The sequence below is a fragment of the Rousettus aegyptiacus genome, unplaced genomic scaffold, assembly GCF_014176215.1.
Source record: "Rousettus aegyptiacus isolate mRouAeg1 unplaced genomic scaffold, mRouAeg1.p scaffold_m13_p_1, whole genome shotgun sequence".
NCBI lineage: Eukaryota > Metazoa > Chordata > Mammalia > Chiroptera > Pteropodidae > Rousettus > Rousettus aegyptiacus.
Genome location: NW_023416284.1, coordinates 174,910,361 through 174,927,804, shown reverse-complemented (window position 1 = coordinate 174,927,804; position 17,444 = coordinate 174,910,361). Strand labels below are relative to the sequence as shown.

Genomic DNA, 17,444 nt, shown 5'->3' with positions numbered 1-17,444 from the left:
AGAGGGCGGGGCCGTGACCTTCGGGGCCACTTGCAGAAGCACTAGGGACACAGAGGGAAGCCAGGGGAAAACTCGGAGTCCACAGGAAGAAATGCGCAAGGCAGGAGCAGCAGGCTCGGGGTGGGCTGGTTTGAATCATTTCAGCGGGCTCTGGAGTGCAGAGCCTGTCCCTGGTACCTGGACCTGGAGCACTTAGGGCAGGGGACAGTGGCCCAGAGTATGAGAGCCTGATAGAAGAGGTTGGGTGTGGGCTCCGGACTGGTTGGTTTGCACAGGAAAGCCGTGCTCCCAGGTGCATCATTTACTAGGACTTGGCGAGCCTGGAGGGGCACTCTCTCCCGGGTCAGCAAGACCCCGGATGTCGAAGCACCAGAAATACAGAAAATCAAAAGCTATGATGAATATGGTGACGGCACCCAGCCTGGCCCCGGAGATTGTTTCTGATGTGGGAAAGGCTGCTGGGAAAGAAGGAGCTTTTGAATTCTCTTTTCTTTCCCCACCACTTGGCTTTAAAGCTTAGCCCACAACGACACCTCAGGGCAGATGCTGACAGCCAGGTACCCCGGGCACAGGTGAGGGTCCCAGGCAGACTCTAGGCCTGAGCAACTGAATCGCATCAGTGAAGTGGGACATTTCCCGAGGTCAAATGGAATCACTTTGCGGCTTTCAGAGCTGCACGTGGGAAGCTTACTCATAAACAACTGAGAGATGGCCTTTAAGAATGGCTGCATGGGGCTCCGTCAGGCAGCAAGGACTTGATAGGTTTATTATACAGGAGCCAAGACATGGTGGACACTCCCATACCCACAGGTGCCCTCATGAATCACTATGGTCCAAGTGAATTTTAATTAATTTCCATCTTAATGGCAACCTACCATTAAAGCAGGATTTTTTTTTTATCTTTAATGTGAAATTAAGAAGTATTTTAGAACTAATCTTAACCTTATACTCAATAAGTATCCCCAAAATGAGACACAGCTATTTTGGGTTTTGGTTGTGTGTGTGCCTGTGTGTGTGTGTGTGTGTGTGTGTGTGTGTGTGTGTGTTCCTGTCTGTAACTAATAACAACAACAACAACAAAAACTTCCTAAAACACATCATTAAAATAAATCATTAATTGTATTTGACCACCTAAATACATTTGAGACAAAACAATTAATCCTTTCTGGAGAATAATTAATGCCAAATAATACTAGAAAGGATCTTGGGATTGAGACTCAGAGAGATGACATAATTTGTCCCACATCACACACACTCAATTAATACTACACTTGAGCCATGTCCCATTCCCCTGCCTCCCCCAGACTAGGTCACACCACTTCCTTTCATGTCATATGTCAGAATTACCCCCCAAATTTAGAGCTTTTTAAATCTGCATACAGACACCTTTAGAATTAAATCTTCATCTGTCGCCTTTTCATTCTTCTTATCTGGATCTAAGCAGTCACGAAGTCGAGCTAGAAATTCCTCGCGTTCCCTGCGGTTCTTTGAGACTCGATTCTTATTCTCCTCATTTTCCTGTAAACACCTTCTATCAGGTAAATAACAAATAAGTCAAGTTTTAGCACCATAGAAGATACCATTTATCAAACCAAGTTCAGAATGGAACATGCTCTCTATGGGAAATAACCAATCCTCACTTTCAACACAACACAGTTTCCCAGACACAGGGCACATCCTTGTCACGCAAGTCCCATAAAGGAAGCAGAGAAGTAGCAGCAATTCCGGGGCACCTACACTTTGCAGAAATAGTTGGAAATCACGTGGCATCTTAGATCTAGTAACAGGAAGGGAGACAGATTCTGTCTCCTGTCTCCAACCTTCTACAATCTGCAGAAGTGGCAGGTAGGCCTCTAGGTCAAATGTAGACCCATCCAGTCACGGGTCTCTGTTGGGGCTTTATGGGGAAGAAGCAGAATGCTGCTCCGTTGGTTCTAGGGGACCAAGCTTACTTTATTCTCTAACATCATACAATGACCTATAAGGGTCAGGGCATTCCCCAGTTGATGGCCAAGCATAACGATAATAAAAAAAATACATCAGAGGCACCTCTGCTCATCACCAGCAAAGATCATTATTCTCATGCATCCAAAGTTTTTAAAGAATATTGGAAGGAACCAGTCAAGGAGAATCAGTCGATTTATGCCCTGCTACAAATTCTTGATTTCAAATCTCAGATAGGTTTGCTGAAATAGTACAGTCTATTCCTAATGCTTTAACTACTAGGGAGTAAGAGATCATCAAAAAATGGACATATTTTAAAGGCAAATTAGAATCATTTCAGTAATTTGGTATCATTTTTCAGTGTTCTAGATAATAAACATGATTATTGCTTTCCCCTTTTACCATGTTGACTGTTTACTGCATATCTGTTCACTCTATTCAAAAATTAACAAAGCATGTAATTGCGTATGCTCAAAAGCATATCATATTTCTATGTAGAAAAACGTATAACAATAAAAGACCAACATCAGTATATCTCTAGATTCTTATTTTCAGCATGTGAAAGGTAATATTTATTCAGTCTCTCTGATGGACGAAAGGCACAATTAATGCTATGGCTCTGACTGATTTATGTATGAGATTCCATACATTAATCCCAAGATTTCCATCCTATTTCTCCATTCCAAGGGTTTCTAAACTACTTCCACTTCTGTTTGCATTTCACTTTGACCCAACAAAGTTCCAGGAAGCTATCCTAAAAACATAATCCCACAAATGTGAAAATATGAATGTACGTGGATATTCATTGCATCTTGGTTTATAATAATTTTTTGAGTGGTACTAACCTAAGCACCTACAGGAAATAGCAAATAAAGTTGGTTACATAAATTATGACATTTCGGGCAATGGAATATCATGGGCCATTAAAAATGATATAATGACTTTCTAAAATATTTAAAACATGTTCAGTAAAAATTGTTCATGACATGATGTAATTTATGTGCAACTATCTGAACATCTGTTCAACAAAATGTTAACTATACTTTTCTGGAATCATAAGATTTTGAGTAATTTTAATTTCTTTTTGGCACTTTTCTATATATTTTAAAAAACTCTTTTCCAATGAGTATACATCATTTTCATTACTCATTTAATAAATATTTCTTGAGTACTTACTATGCATCAGGAGCTATCAAAGGTGCTAAAGATACAGAAATAAAAAAAAAAAACAGATAAAGATCCTTGCCCTCAGGTAGCTTATCTTCTAGTTGGAAAGATGAACAATAATTAAAATATTAAAATGTGTCGAAGGTATGCTATGTTATAAAAGGGCTGGAGAGAAAAAATTAAGCAGGAAAGAGGATAAGAAATATTGGGTGGAGGGTTACATTTCGATACAGTCATTCATAGGAGTTCTCACTGACAAGGTGACTTTTGAGTGAAGACCTAAAGGAAGCAGAGAGGCGATCACGCAATATCTGGGGACACGACTTTTCCGAAAAAGGGGATTAGCAAGTGCCGAAGTCCTGAGCTAAGATAACACCTGGTAATGTTTGAGAGGCGGCAAAGAAGCCAGAGAGCTGGAATGGAAAGAATAAGGGAGGGAAGGGAAGAAAAACTAGGTGAGGATGGGCCTTTTAAGTCATAGAAAACACTAGTCTTTACCCTGAGTGAGAAGAGAAGTCATGGGGGGCGGGGGGGAGGGTCTGAGAAGAGGACTGATAGCATCTAATTTATGTTCTAGCAGGATCTCGGCAGCAGAGGCAGGAAAACCACTGAGGAGGCTACTGTCACAATCCAGGTAAGAAGTGACAGTTACTTGAACCAGGTTAGGGCAATGGGAAGCAGATTTATTTTGAAGGTAGAACTAAATGACGGAGCTTATTGAAGGATCAGATATGGAGTGTGAAAAAGAAAGGGAACCAAGGATAATCCAAGATTTTTGACCTGATCAACTAGAAGAATGGGATTAAATGAGATGAGGAAACGTGCAGGTAGATTTCGTGGACATGTGAAGCCTGAGATGCCTGTTGGACATCCACACAGAGATACTCAGTAGGTAGTAAGATAAGGGGGTTCTAAGTTCCTGGAAGAGATCCAGGCTAGATACAGAAATGTGGGAGTCACTAGCATTTAGATCATTCTCAAAGTCATGAAGATGAGATTCCCAAGAGAGGAACTTTAGACAGAACTTTAGACAGAACTCTGTCTTTAGACAGAGATTCCTGGACGGAGTCCTGGGGCATTCCAATATTTGGACATCAAGGAGGTGAGGAGCAATAAGCAATAAGCGGCAGAGCGGCTGGAAAGGTAAGGTAGAGAGCAGGTGTGTGCAGCAGCCTGAAAGCCAAAAGAAAGCGTTTCAGGGAGAACCCAGTTGTGACTACTATACTGATAGACAGGTCAAGTAAGATGCAGACTCCATCATTTAATATGCAATGTGCAGTCACTGGTCCCCTTAGTGAGTGGGTCCAGTGGAGAAGACCCAAGAGAGAAGGAGAGAGGAGATCGATTGGAGCAGTGAGTATGCACAAACGTTTTAAGGGGGTTTACTGTAAGGGAAAGGGGGAAAGGAAGACAGAGCTGGAAGCGTTGGATTATTTTTTTTTTTTCGAGATGGAATAAGTAAAATTCCAAGTATTTTCTTAGTAAAGTTATTTAAGTTGTTATACCCAGAATTTTAAAAGTATATTTTATGGAACAACTAGTTCTCAATTTTGTCTCAATAATCACCTTTTGCCAGAGCTAGGAGCAGAAAACCTAGGTTTCATGAGTTCTCTGCATAAACTGTCAATAAAACCAAATGAGGAGTGTTTGAGGTGGCCTGGGGCGGGCTGGGGTGGTCTGGGCTTCCGGGGTATCTCTATGACTAGCTTCTGCATTAATGCCTCCTTCTGTGCTTACTATACCGACTCCGTCTCTGGTTAAACCTCTACCTAGTGCAAATCTTCCAGATTGTACAGATAAGCATTTGCAGCCCTAATCAAAAGGATATAAACATGCTTAGGACAACGCTGTTTGTTAGGACTCTTGGTGACATTTAGAAATGAACTTGGGAAAATTTTTCAAGGCTCCAAAGATATTCAAGGCCAGCATTTCTTTCTTTCTTTCTTTTTTTTTTTTTTTCCAGATTGAGTTTCAAGGCGAACTAATGCAAAATGCCAGAACATGCAAAGGCACATCCTGCTATCAGAAGCTAGTATTTCAACACCAACTCGACTAAGAATCCTATCAAATACCCGTACTGTAATTTCTCGTCTAGTTCTACAACTCTCTTCTTTAACTCCTGGTTCTCCTTGATTGCAGCGTGAGCCGTGATTTCCGTTCTAATCTTAGAAGAGGAGAGAGCTGTGGACTCTCCTTCCAGCTCCTGAACTCTGCCTCTCAGAGAGGTGAGGAGGGACGATTTTCTGGCATTTTCCTCTTTGCAGTGCTCCATCTCAGCTTTCAATTCTTGACAGGAAACTTCTTTAGAAAGCATTTTGGATCGGAGGTCTTGAAGCTAACATGGAAAAGAAATAAAAAAGACAAAAAAGGATTTCCGTGGTGTAAGTTTAAGACACCCAACACTGTAATTTAAAATTTCATTCTTTTATTCATGACCTAATCCACTTTTCCTTTCTTTTTGCCATATTTGTATCTGTGTTACCACATGGGAAATTATGCCTAAATAATGGACTTCATGTTCTGTTTTTTTCAAATCGATTGAGCAACATCTTGTGGTAATTTAGTCTACCTCAAGAGACATTCGCAATGTATTTTGCAAAAGGCTATAAAATATTTTGCAATTGGTAATACATTTTCTAAATCTGTATTGCTGCTACTGCTCCTAAAATGAAACAAGGAACCTACAAGCTACACTTTATAGAATTTCATAGCCACAACTGTTTCCAAAGTAAATAGAGACTATTTGATATATCACTATATTTCTCCTACTTGTCTTCTGGACCCTTATTGTGGGTAATAAAATATTCAGATTTCTGGGGAAAACATGGGAGAAGAAGAAAATAATTATAGGATTTATACAAAGGAAACATTTTCACTTGTATTAATTTCGAGGCATCGAAATGCTAAACCATATATGTACACTATTAAGATGTCAGGTCCACGCTATAAGAAAACCTGATGAGTGTGTGCTTCTTCAGAACTCTGAGTTTGCATCATACACTCATTCTTGCTCTTACACGCACATGCGTGTGTGCGCTCACACATTATAAATTCATCTTTCGGTGGAGTCTTGGCAGCCCAGTGAGATCACTAGTTATCTCACAGATGCTATACTCTTTGGGGCCACCATGCTATGAGCAGAATGGGTCTAGAGAGACTCTTTCAGAAATTCCACAATAGACCTGACCAGCCCTGATCCAATCATCTTCCTAGAATTTCCCCCCAGCCAATCAGAACCACCACAAGAAAGGGATTTAGAATTCCATCCTAAGAGCTCCAGGTTGCAAGCAATGCAAATTAAAGGAACATACTTCGAGAGTTGCTAAAAGTTCTCAAAAGCCCACGCAGTTTCAACCCAAAGTCCTCAGGTGCCCCCAGCTCTCTCCAGACTGTGGAGCTTCTCTGAGATCTAGAATTCAGCCCACGTCACCTTACTCTGCAGCATGGAAAATGTATACATTTTCAGGAATTCTCTACAACTAAGAGGTAGGCACACAATAAGAGAATAAGTATAAACTTTGCCAAAAGGTTTAAACCTATGTCCTACTGTCTGTCCTATTTGTAATCACCTTCGTGTTCTTCTTTACTCTACAAGAAGCTAAAAGGTCTTTCATTTCTGAGTTATGAAGATACAAAATCTTACCTCAGACTGAGCACATTCAAATTTGACCAAAGTTGCTGCAAGTTCACTTCGGGCGTTTTCAGCCACATTCCGATAGCGGTTTAATTGCTCCCGAGTGACTGGGGCTTCCAAAAGATGGTCGTAAATTTCCTGATAGGGTTCCTCAAAAGACAAAATATAAAGAAGAGTGAAAACAATCTTTTCTGTGCAGCTGTGCAGAGCAAGATTAAACACAGAAGCGTCCTCTGTAGTCCAAATGTGTCGAAAACGCTGCCCAGAGAAGGGTTTTGTTCAGATCATTTCGTTCTCGTTCTCAGAATCCTAAGGGAGGTAGGAGGCGGCCCAGGAACGAATAATGTACTCCCCCGGAATGGCATTTAAGAATTTGCCTTTGTCAGTTTAGAGATGTCCCTTCCGCCAGGCTCGAATGCTATTTGACCTCTGACCAGAACCTACAGCCCACAAAGAGTAGCCGGTAGGCAGTTTTCGTTCTTCTGTTTCCAGACTACAAAGATCACCTTCGTTTCATTTGCTTATCAGAGAGATCGTCTGAGTTCAATGTAAAAGGCTGTGTCTTTCATAATTATTCACTGTGCCATTTATCCTCAATCTCATAGCCTATCTCGAGGTCATGAAGGTGACCCAAACGAATGCCTAGGACCAGAGATAGTGTCGTGGTACCTGAGGAGTCCTTGCCCCCATCTAAAAGGGAACAGCCCTCAGCTCCACTGATGGCTGCCAATGCAGAAATATGGGTCCCAGCATAGCCACACTATTCTGATTTTTTTAAGACAAGTCATATATCCGGACTTTTATTTATTTATTTTTCTCAGATTTTTTTGAAATAAAAATTCCCAGTTTTTGCAGCTTGGCAACTAATTTCAATGTTTAAAAAAGAAACACCATCTGACCCAAATAAACACATCTGCAGAGCAGATTTGATGGGTTTGGCCTGCGGGTCTCAGTCTGCAACCTCTGGTCCTCTCCTGCCCCACTCACGCCACAATGGCTTGCTTCCTTCCAGAATTATTTCTGAGCTTAAACAGATACCGGTACCCGCCGTGTGGAGTTCCCAGGGCCTGTGGTCTTTGTGAAAGACATATAAGAAAGCCATTCATTTTTGAAGGAATATGAAGGAGGTCACATACAGGAGGGTTTCCTGGAATTATCTAAGTGGCCTCAGGGGACACACCAGTAAAACGTGTTTATGGCTGCCCAGCTACTCAACTGCCAAAGACTACTGTTTGGAAATACCTGTGAGTGCAAAAGTCATTCTAAAGCCCTTAACTTTACAACATGCGTTGTCATGACTGATGTGTTTCAATCCACAAAATGCCAAACAAAACCTTCGGTGCGCTTAGTAACAGCCAGTGTTTGCCAATCACAACACATTCAATAAGATGGTAAGTATGTACTCCCGCGGAGAAAGCATAAAAATTTAACTGCGCCTAATAAGAGAACCACATCCTGTTCGGCCTCGCTTAGTATTCAGGAGAACTTCTCCGCCCTAACCACCACAGCAATATTTTCTACAATCTGCCATGTGAGGACCTAGGTCATTTATCAGAGGTTGGAACTAGAGTATGTTTGGCACAGCCTTTTTATAAAATTCATTAGAAAAAACAATTTCTTCAATAGCTCTGATTACTTCTTCCAATAACTAACATTTTTCAGGCAACGATACAGTCATACCGTAATTTTACATCTCCCTGTTATGAAAATACATGATGTCCATGGGATGTAATATTAAGAGCCACACTAGGCAGTTCAGATACAGCCCTTCATTGTAGGAGGTTACAGTCCAATGCAGGACACTACCAAAAGCATTAACATCTACAATGTTCATGGATGAAAGAAACTACACATTCAGACATCATTGATTCTGACACTGGAGTAGGGCCTACGTTAGGAAGCCTCTTGATTATTGAATTAGAAGGCCATTGCCACAAAAAGGAAAAGGAAAAGAAAAAAAAAAAGACCGTTGCTAGGTTTAATCTCCAGCAGACTGGAGATTATCAACAAATATTTACTGAAAGCCTACTCTGAGCTTATGGTCTAAGAAAAAAAAAAAAAGTCATTCATCGAACAACCACACTAATGATCACATAATTGCAAACTGGAATAAATGCAAGGAAGGAAAGAAAGAAGTAGATAACAAAGGAAAGTGATTTAAGATTGGGGAAGTGAGAAAGAAAGTTTTCCCTAAAAGAAGAGATGAGGAGATAGAAATTAAAAAGGCAAGAAGAGGCCTTGAAACAGGGGCAAAACACAGTACTCAAAGAGCAAAGAGCCCAAGCAAGAGTCCTGTGGCAGGAGCGTCCCCTGTCTGAACAAGGACCTGCGAAGGCTGCGAGGCTGAGGGGCAAGAGCGGGCCAAGAGCAGTAGGGGCGGGCTGGACAGGCGGCTCTGAGCCCGTGCCGGTATCTTAGTACCTGGTAGGGCTTCTTTTTCAAAATATTCTTGGCTATTCTTACTTGTGGATTTGACCATATGAAATTTAGAATTGGCTTATCAAATAAATTCCAAAAAATCCTGTTGGTATTTTTATTGGGATCGTGTTAATCTTACAAATAAACTTGGGGAGAATTGACATCTTCTAATGCTGAGCCTTCCAACTAAAATCATTTTTTTCGTTTTTTTCCCATTCGTTCCGGGATTATATGTCTCTTAGCTGTGATTGTTAATTTCACATGTCTACTTGACTGGGCCCAGAGTGTCCAGATACTTGATTAAACATTATGCTGGGTGTATCTGTGAGGGTGTTTCTGGATGGAATTCGCATGTGACTCCAAAGACTGAGTAAGGCAGATGGTCCTCCCCAGTGTGGGCGGGCCTCATCCAACCCAGGGAAGGCCGGGATGGAACAAAAAGGCTGAGTAAGGGAGAATCTGTTCTCTGTCTTGGAGCTGGGATATCAATCTTCTCCTGCCTTTAGAGTCAGAATCAGATTGCAATTTACATCACTCTTTCTGAGTCTCTAGCTTACCAAATGTACTTCTCAACCTCCATTATTGCATAAGCCAATTCCTTATCATAAATCTCTCTCTCTCTCTCTCTCTATATATATATATATATATGTATATGTATATGTATATATATATATATATACACATCTAGATAGATAGATAAATAGATAGATAGATAGACAGACAGACAGATAAATGTATATCCTACTGGTTTTGTTCTCTGGAGAATCCTGACTGAATCCCAGAGACAATTCTGTGCTGAGTGGAGCTCTGGAATGTTCTACAGAAATCCATTCCTTCAAGACACTCTGAGGTAGCTGGACTGAGGAGAAATGTATAGCATGAGAGGATTACAGAGAGAAAAAAGGCAATACGAACGCTGAAAGAATACATGAATATATTTATTTACGGCTCAGCCCTTCCTCTTAGCCCTTCTTTTCGATTCCATCGGTCCTTATAGGGTATCCTTCACAGCTGTATTCTAGATATTCTTCAATTTGGTTCGGATGTCTTTGTTGACCTGAGTTGTTTAAGAGCTTTGTTGTTATCACAGCTCTTTGTTTCCGGGGCTTTGTATGGATTTCTACTTTATTGTAATGTGTTCAGAGAATATCATCTGCAGGGCTGACATTCACTGGTGTACACCAGTCGGCTGACCACTGTCCACAAAGAACTGGGTCCTTTTCAACCGGAAGGTGCCCTCGCTTTACCAGCCATTATGTATTTTCACCATCATCCTTGCTATATTATTTATTGAGGCTTTTGTGAATGTTCAATTTTACGAATGTCCCTTGGGCACTTAAATAGGTGTATTCTTTGACTTCAGGGCTTGGAGTTCGAGATCTATCAGTTAGCTCTACCTTATCCATTATTTTAATTAGACACTTCTAGCTTCGCCTAATTTCTATCTTCTATTCTAGCGTGAATTGAGAGAGGTGAGTTAAAACCTGTTCCTACTGTAATTCTCTATCACCCTGTACCACTTGTATTTTTGCTTTTATGAATGCTGGTCTTCCGCTTGGTACAAAGATTCTGAGCTTTCATACCATCACTGTGAATTGTACCATCAGAATGTGCCATTATTCATCTCACTTAATCCTTTCTGCTCGGAATTCAACCTTTTCTGATATTGAGATTACGATTCCTGATTTCTTTTTGTTTGCATCTCACTACATATACATTTGTTCCATCCCTTCATTTTCAATCTTCTGTATCAGTTTGCTTTAGATGTCACATGTAAATAAAGTTGGTTTTTGCCTCGTGATCAATTCTAAAATTTTTTTCTTTTATTAGATGACTTTACTACAATTACATTGGTTAATATGATAGATAAGTTTGGCCTTAGTTCTGCGTTATTTTGTTACCCTTATTTTTACCGTTCTTTCAAAATCTTTCATTACAGTATCTGTTTTGTTTCATGTGTTTTTCATCAGATAATTAGGAAGGTTTGAATTGTTGTTCTAGTTTTAAGTTTATAACTATAATTTTAAACAATGCCTTTTAGATACCTTTCATCCCTCTATTAATTTTAATAATATCTACAAATTCACTACAATAGCATAGCTCTTCTTCCTTACCCCTTTCCCTCTCTCGTCTGACTTCTAATTCTTGATCTTTACATTATGATTCTAAATACTTCCCTTACGACTGTAAGAGCAAGTTATTAGATGAGAGAAATCAAAATGCTTATGTACCTCTCACCTTCCTTCCTCTCTTACGCTAGTTTTCTTTTCGGGACACTCTGATTATCCATATGCTTACTCTCTTTTGCATGTATTTCATTTCTTTCATTTTCTGCCTGTTCCTTTTTCTTTATTGCTATTTCATTTTTCTTCTCATTGCTTCTCTATGCCTTCCTGTCTCCCTGTGTACCTTCCAACTTTGCTATTACTTCTGGGATAGTTTTTTTGTTTTGTTTGTTTTTTTGTTTTGTTTTGTTTTTGTCTCTTTCTCTTCTGAGCTCTGCCAGATCACGTTTCACCTTCTTGCCTTGTGGTTATCTTTCTTGAGGTCCTCTATGTCTGCTTTCTGAACATACTTCCGATAAGTACTGGCTTTCATTCGATTGTTTTATTCGTGATGAAACGTTTGGTCTCAATTTTTTCTGATGTCGTGGCAACAGTTTCCGGTGAACGCTCTTCATTTGTCCTATTTTTCTCCTATCTCCCTCCACACCTTTGTTGTGGTGGTTGTGCTGCTGTCCTCGGTGCTGTTTCCTTTTCGATCGCTCAGCAGGAGGTGCGTTTTTGCAGAGGTGAGAGCTTGTGTGCGCACAGGGTGGGGAAGCAGGGCCATCCGTGCTCCAGCCCAGCGGGAGTTTCCCTAAGGCGCTGCATTTTGCTGTAACCTGTTTCACCCAGGTATCACTCGAGCCCCCGGAGAGAAGCCGCTGGAGAGCTCATCACGGCGCAGGCGCTCGCTGAGCCCAAGTGCTCCGCAGCTTCCTACAAAACTGGCTTGCAGTGTGATTTTTATTTAAACTGCCCTCTCCTGCTTTTTGGAACCTGAGGCGATGACGCTGCATTGCCAGCCCACGCACCTCCATCTTATCTTACAAACAAGGGATTCGGACTTGGCTTCTCCGAGTTTGCCACTCACCTTTTGGGAAATGAGGTTTCCTAGCTCTTTCAACTCCCTGCAGGGGCCACACCTCCCATGTGTATCTCCACTCAACCTCCACTGTGTTGGGGAAGGCCTTCCACCTACTTTGTGATTTAGGATTTCAGCCATCTCTCGGTTGCATCCAAAAGCGGAGTTTGTTTCTCATCTTCTTTCTTGCTTGTGGCTAACTTCCAGGAACAGAAGGGAGAAATTGCTAACTGTATGAGGTCATTTTTAAGTTAGAAGTGGCTAAATAGAAGAGTTTTAAACTAAATAGCTTTTTGGTGGCTTTGAGGCATTTTTAAATATGCCCTTTTAAAAAATTCTCGTTTTGAAAAAAATCTAATTAAAACAATCGGCTGCTCAGCAGGAAGTCAACAGAAAGACTAATAGACACCCAGGATGGGTTCTTAAACTCTAGTACTAAAAGAATTTAGTACCTGAAAAAAAGAAGCATCGCAAGGAATGAGGAAAGGAAATGTTGGTCAATAAATGGTGAAGCTAATTACTAAAGAAAAAAAGGAAAGATTAGAGCTGCATTACCCACTGTAAGCCAAAATAAATTTAAACTTAAAGCACTGAATGTAAAAAATTCAATTATAAAAAGTACTATAAATTTATATTTATCTTCTCTTGATAAGGATTTTCTAAGCATAGAAGCAATGGAAGAACATCAAATAAAAAATCACAAATGACAAGAAATTTTTAAATCGCCATACCTTAAAAATATAAAAATAAAATTTAAAGCGAAAAAGAAAAAATATTTGCAAAAATAATGTAAAGAGTCAAAACCTTAATATATAGAAAACCTACTCAAACCAATAAGAAAACAAATACCCTAAGAGGAAAATGATATAAAAGAACTAACAATTATCAGAAGTACTATAAATGGCTAATAAAATAAGAAGTATCCTACTTCACTGGTAATCAACTAAATACAAATTATAATATCAGTAAGATATTATTTCTGATCTTAAAAATTGACACCATATTAAATATACTTAGTAGTCAAGTATATAATGAGATAGTCCTATGGGAAAGACATGCTAACACACTGCTCATAGAAAGAGAAAATGGTACAAAATATTCAGAAAGAAATTTGGCAGTATGTATCAATGGACTTTAAAAGTTAATACTGTCTGTCCCAATGAAGTTCATTCTTATAATCTTATCTAAAGAAATGGAAATATAACTAGAGATTAAATACAAAGATATGCAGAAAGGCAGTCTTTAACAAATTTTTCCAAAAATCTGCTATAGTAAAAACTTAAAAACAATCAGTTCAATTAGCACGGTAACACGTTAAAACAATTAGCACATTAACATGGAGAAATAAAGGAAAATAAAATGATACATTCATACAATTAAATTATATTTAGTCATTTAAAATCATGTTTTTGGAGACTTTAATGACATTGAGAAAACACAACATAACTTGTAGTGAAAAAAGATAAAATACAGAATTGTGCCTACGGTTCTGTCTTAACCTCGTAAAAAAAACAATTTATATAGATAACCAAATGAGAGACTGAAAGAAATTATTTTTATATATCAGATGAAGGATTAAAACCTAGAATATTTTAAAACATAAATTAATTTTTAAAACTCACAAACAACCCAATAAAAATGAATATTCTTATTCACAAGGAATTCACATTAAGATATAAATGGCCAAAAAAAAAAAAACACTTGAAAAGATGCTCAGCCTCGTTAATAATCAGGGAAATAAGAATTAAAACAAAGACATATCATTTTGATTCATCAGTTTGGAAAAAATAAAAGGTCTATAAATAAAAAAAATCAGGTGTTAGGAAAGTATTAAAAAAGAGTCATTTTCACATGTAGCTGTCAGGAATAAAAAATGGTTAAACCCTTTGAATGCCCTACTAATTTAGCTGTATCTATTAAAACTTTTAATGTAAATACCATCTGACCCAGCAGCTCTACTCCCCAATTATCTCCCTTTTAAAAAAAAATACTCACATATGTGCATAAAGATATATATGTGTAAGGGTATTCATTATCTCATTATTTCTAATGACAAAAGGGGGGGCAAACAATACAAATTTCTGTCGACAGGGCAATTACTAAAAAAAAAAAAGCATTTCTATGTTATGAAATGCTATGCAATGGGTGGTATGAGAGATCTGTACGTTTGGACATAATAATACCTCCAAGATATGTCGCTAAACAAAAATAAGGAAGTGTAGATTTGGAATTTAATACCCTTTTCCAAAGAACACACAGAGAAAGTACTACGTCTTTTATATAAATACATTTACAGGGGGAAAAGAGTTAAAGGCCTGACAGACCCCGCATCACCTTCGTAAGGGTCCTGACCTCTGGGCCTGACACTATGATTGGAGCTGGGAGCTGGGGGCGGGGGTAGTTTTTTCCCAAGGAGTATGGATTTATGCATTATTTGTATAAATTAAATATAAAGATAAGAAAAATCCTAGAAAGGGTCGACCGTGGTTATCTTTTAGCTATTGTTCTAGATTTTTTTTCTTTCTTATTATATGTTTCTCTGTATGTTTCAAATCTACAATGATCGCATATTACTTGCGGGATCCGAATAAACATCACCCCTTAAACGAAGAGGAGTAGCAGGTCCAAACATCGCAAGCACTGCTAGGCGGCCTTTATGGAGAACGTGAGGACGAAAGCAACCCTACCCAGCACCGAAGCCGTGAACATAACAGAGATAAGAGCAGACATGTCAGAGGTGCTGCTCTCCCAAACAAGCCCTCCTCAAGTTCATAAAATTTTTTGAAAATTCTTCAACTTTTTCGATAAGCATTAAACAATCTTTGCTTAAAAAAAAAAAAAAAAAAAAAAAAAAATCTTATCCTATTCGAAATGGCAAGATTAAAAACTCATCCATTTGTCCTCACGTGAGGACAATCTAAGTTATTAGGTGGCTCTCAGCTAACCCATGAAGCAATTTTATATTAATTTTAGAAAGCCAGCTATACATGATTTGATTCTGCTACTGATATTATGATAATGATTGAAATTGCCTCACAGGGTGGCTCATAGTCTTTTCAGAATAAAGGATGGTTTCAAAGCTCAATGGCATAAAGAAGAGATAAACGTATTCATAATTTAGTACACAATGTGCCCAATTATCTGACCTAGGGACAATGTCTTGGGGCCAGTCTTGCTACTATGGTATTTAGTTATCTCATTATCCTACGGACAAGAAAAAATGAGAAGAAAATCACTGCCTACCTCTGACACACAAAACCTGCTAAGTCCACTCCTCTCTTTCTGTCCTATAAACCAATCTCCCTTTGTTCCAGCATTTGTTCATACTGCAGTATACGACTATATGACCAAGGCTCTTCCATTACGGAACAGTTCCTTTAGGAACAGTTCCTTTAGTCTCCGTCTGTTTGTGTCTGTTTATCTGTCTATCTCTCTTTCCTCCCAGCCCCCTTCAAGCTTCCTGTGCTGCCTCACAACCAAGACCCTCTCTCCCAGTCTCCAACTTCTTCCTGCCAAGCTAAGTTTCTCTCCGAATTTACAGCGCACAAATCAAGTCTTGCAAATTGAATTTCCCCCAATCTAATCAATGTTTCGGTCAGTTTTTGACTACTCATCAGTTCTTCTCCCTACTTTCAAGGACATTCCTGGCACCCCTTGCTTTTCTTGCTTCTTATATCCGCACCTGTTTTGGGAGCTCACTAGTGCCTGCGGGAAATAGCGTGATGGTTATGGGATCCAGAAAATAAATCTAAGCATCTACACCTTAGTAGTTGTGGGGACAGTTTTGGAAGAAGACATTTCTGCATAAAATCGAGTTTTGTGAAAAAGCTGGTCTATGGCTCTTACATTATTTTCCCATCCCTTGGGTATCACTCGTACTCGTTTAAAAACCCTTCTAATTCAATATCTCCATTGAAAAGAAGACAACATTGTAAAACATACTTAATATTATTACTCTACTAAAAAAAAATCGTGTCTTATTTTCATTGGATGGGGAGAAGCTGCAGTTAGAAAAACTTCGATGCCACATTTTGGGGGTCTGCTTCAAGGACTAATCTTTATGTCATTATATATAGGCTGTGAGATATATATAGTGATTCTATATATGTATATATAAAAGTCACAACTAATATTTACTGAACCAGGAACTACTCCCATTTGCTCTTCGGAACGACCCTACGATTAGGGATTTGCCTCGCCCCCTCGCCTGAAAATAAGGCAATTTTGGCCTAAAAAGGAAATTCTATTGCCAAATACCAAACAACTAGTAGTGGGCCTGGAGGCAATGACTGCTTTTCTGTGCTGTAGAGTTTAAAAAATAAGTTTAAAGTATATTTAATAAATGTGTATTCTCAATGTTCCTGCCACTCTGGGACACACTTGGGCATATACCCTATGAGATACAATTCTAATTCTAATTCTACATGAATGTTCATGGTTTGTAGTGTCTATTGATTGGTCAACTATAGTACTTCCATACAGCCCCACCCATAAGATGAGAATCTAGAAAGTAGGCAAAATAACTGAACTAAATTTACTTGAAACAACATGTATAGATCTTACACTATTTATAAATAAAGTAATTTAGAGAACAAATTGAACAGGACGATACCACTTATGTTTTTAAAAGACATGTCAAACATCTATAAGTATGAATAGAAAAAGTATTTTTTAATGGTCTGAAGGAAACCTCCCAAACTTATTATCCCTGAAGTGACTATAATTTTAATATTAAAATCAATTTCTTAATTAATTAAGCAAAAGACAACTGAAAGCATCTTTGAAGAGTCCAATTTACTAGGTTCTCAATTTTCACATCCTAATCTTCAGACTTAAGGAACTGAACACTGTGTTTGTGAATTCCTTACTGGCTGCAGAAGCAACAGAAAACCCTGAACTTGAACCTCCGCATCACAAGAAAGCAAAAGTAGAAAGAAGAATCACTAAGTTTCCGGCAATACTTGGAATGTGTCTGTCATTCAACTACAACGTTTTGACTACATTTGGGACAGGAAGTTCACCATTATAATAAATGGAATAGAAATAAGATTATAGGCCAAATGGTGTCTTCAAAAGTTAAAACAAGAATTCAATGACTTTTTAATGTTTTCATTAACTGTAAAAAAAAAAAAAAAAAAAAAAAAAAAAAAAAAAA

The 17,444-nt window shown here is 38.8% G+C and overlaps 1 protein-coding gene across 5 annotated transcripts in view; it reads right to left on the bottom strand.

Annotated features, from left to right (window-relative positions):
* Positions 1–17,444, bottom strand: part of CCDC170 (coiled-coil domain containing 170) — a 79,667-nt gene that overhangs the window by 46,210 nt on the left and 16,013 nt on the right. For 3 of the 5 annotated variants that reach the window (XM_036222737.1, XM_036222754.1, XM_016149150.2), the window contains exons 2-4: positions 6,755–6,895; positions 5,184–5,446; positions 1,387–1,531 (exon numbers count right to left, since the gene is read on the bottom strand). In XM_036222737.1, the coding sequence (XP_036078630.1) occupies positions 1,387–1,531; positions 5,184–5,425 (387 nt within the window). In that variant the 5' untranslated portion in view covers positions 5,426–5,446; positions 6,755–6,895. Of the gene's footprint in view, positions 1–1,386; positions 1,532–5,183; positions 5,447–6,754; positions 7,018–17,444 lie in introns of those variants that run through there. The other 2 variants (XM_036222743.1, XM_016149153.2) reach the window with 2 other exon arrangements.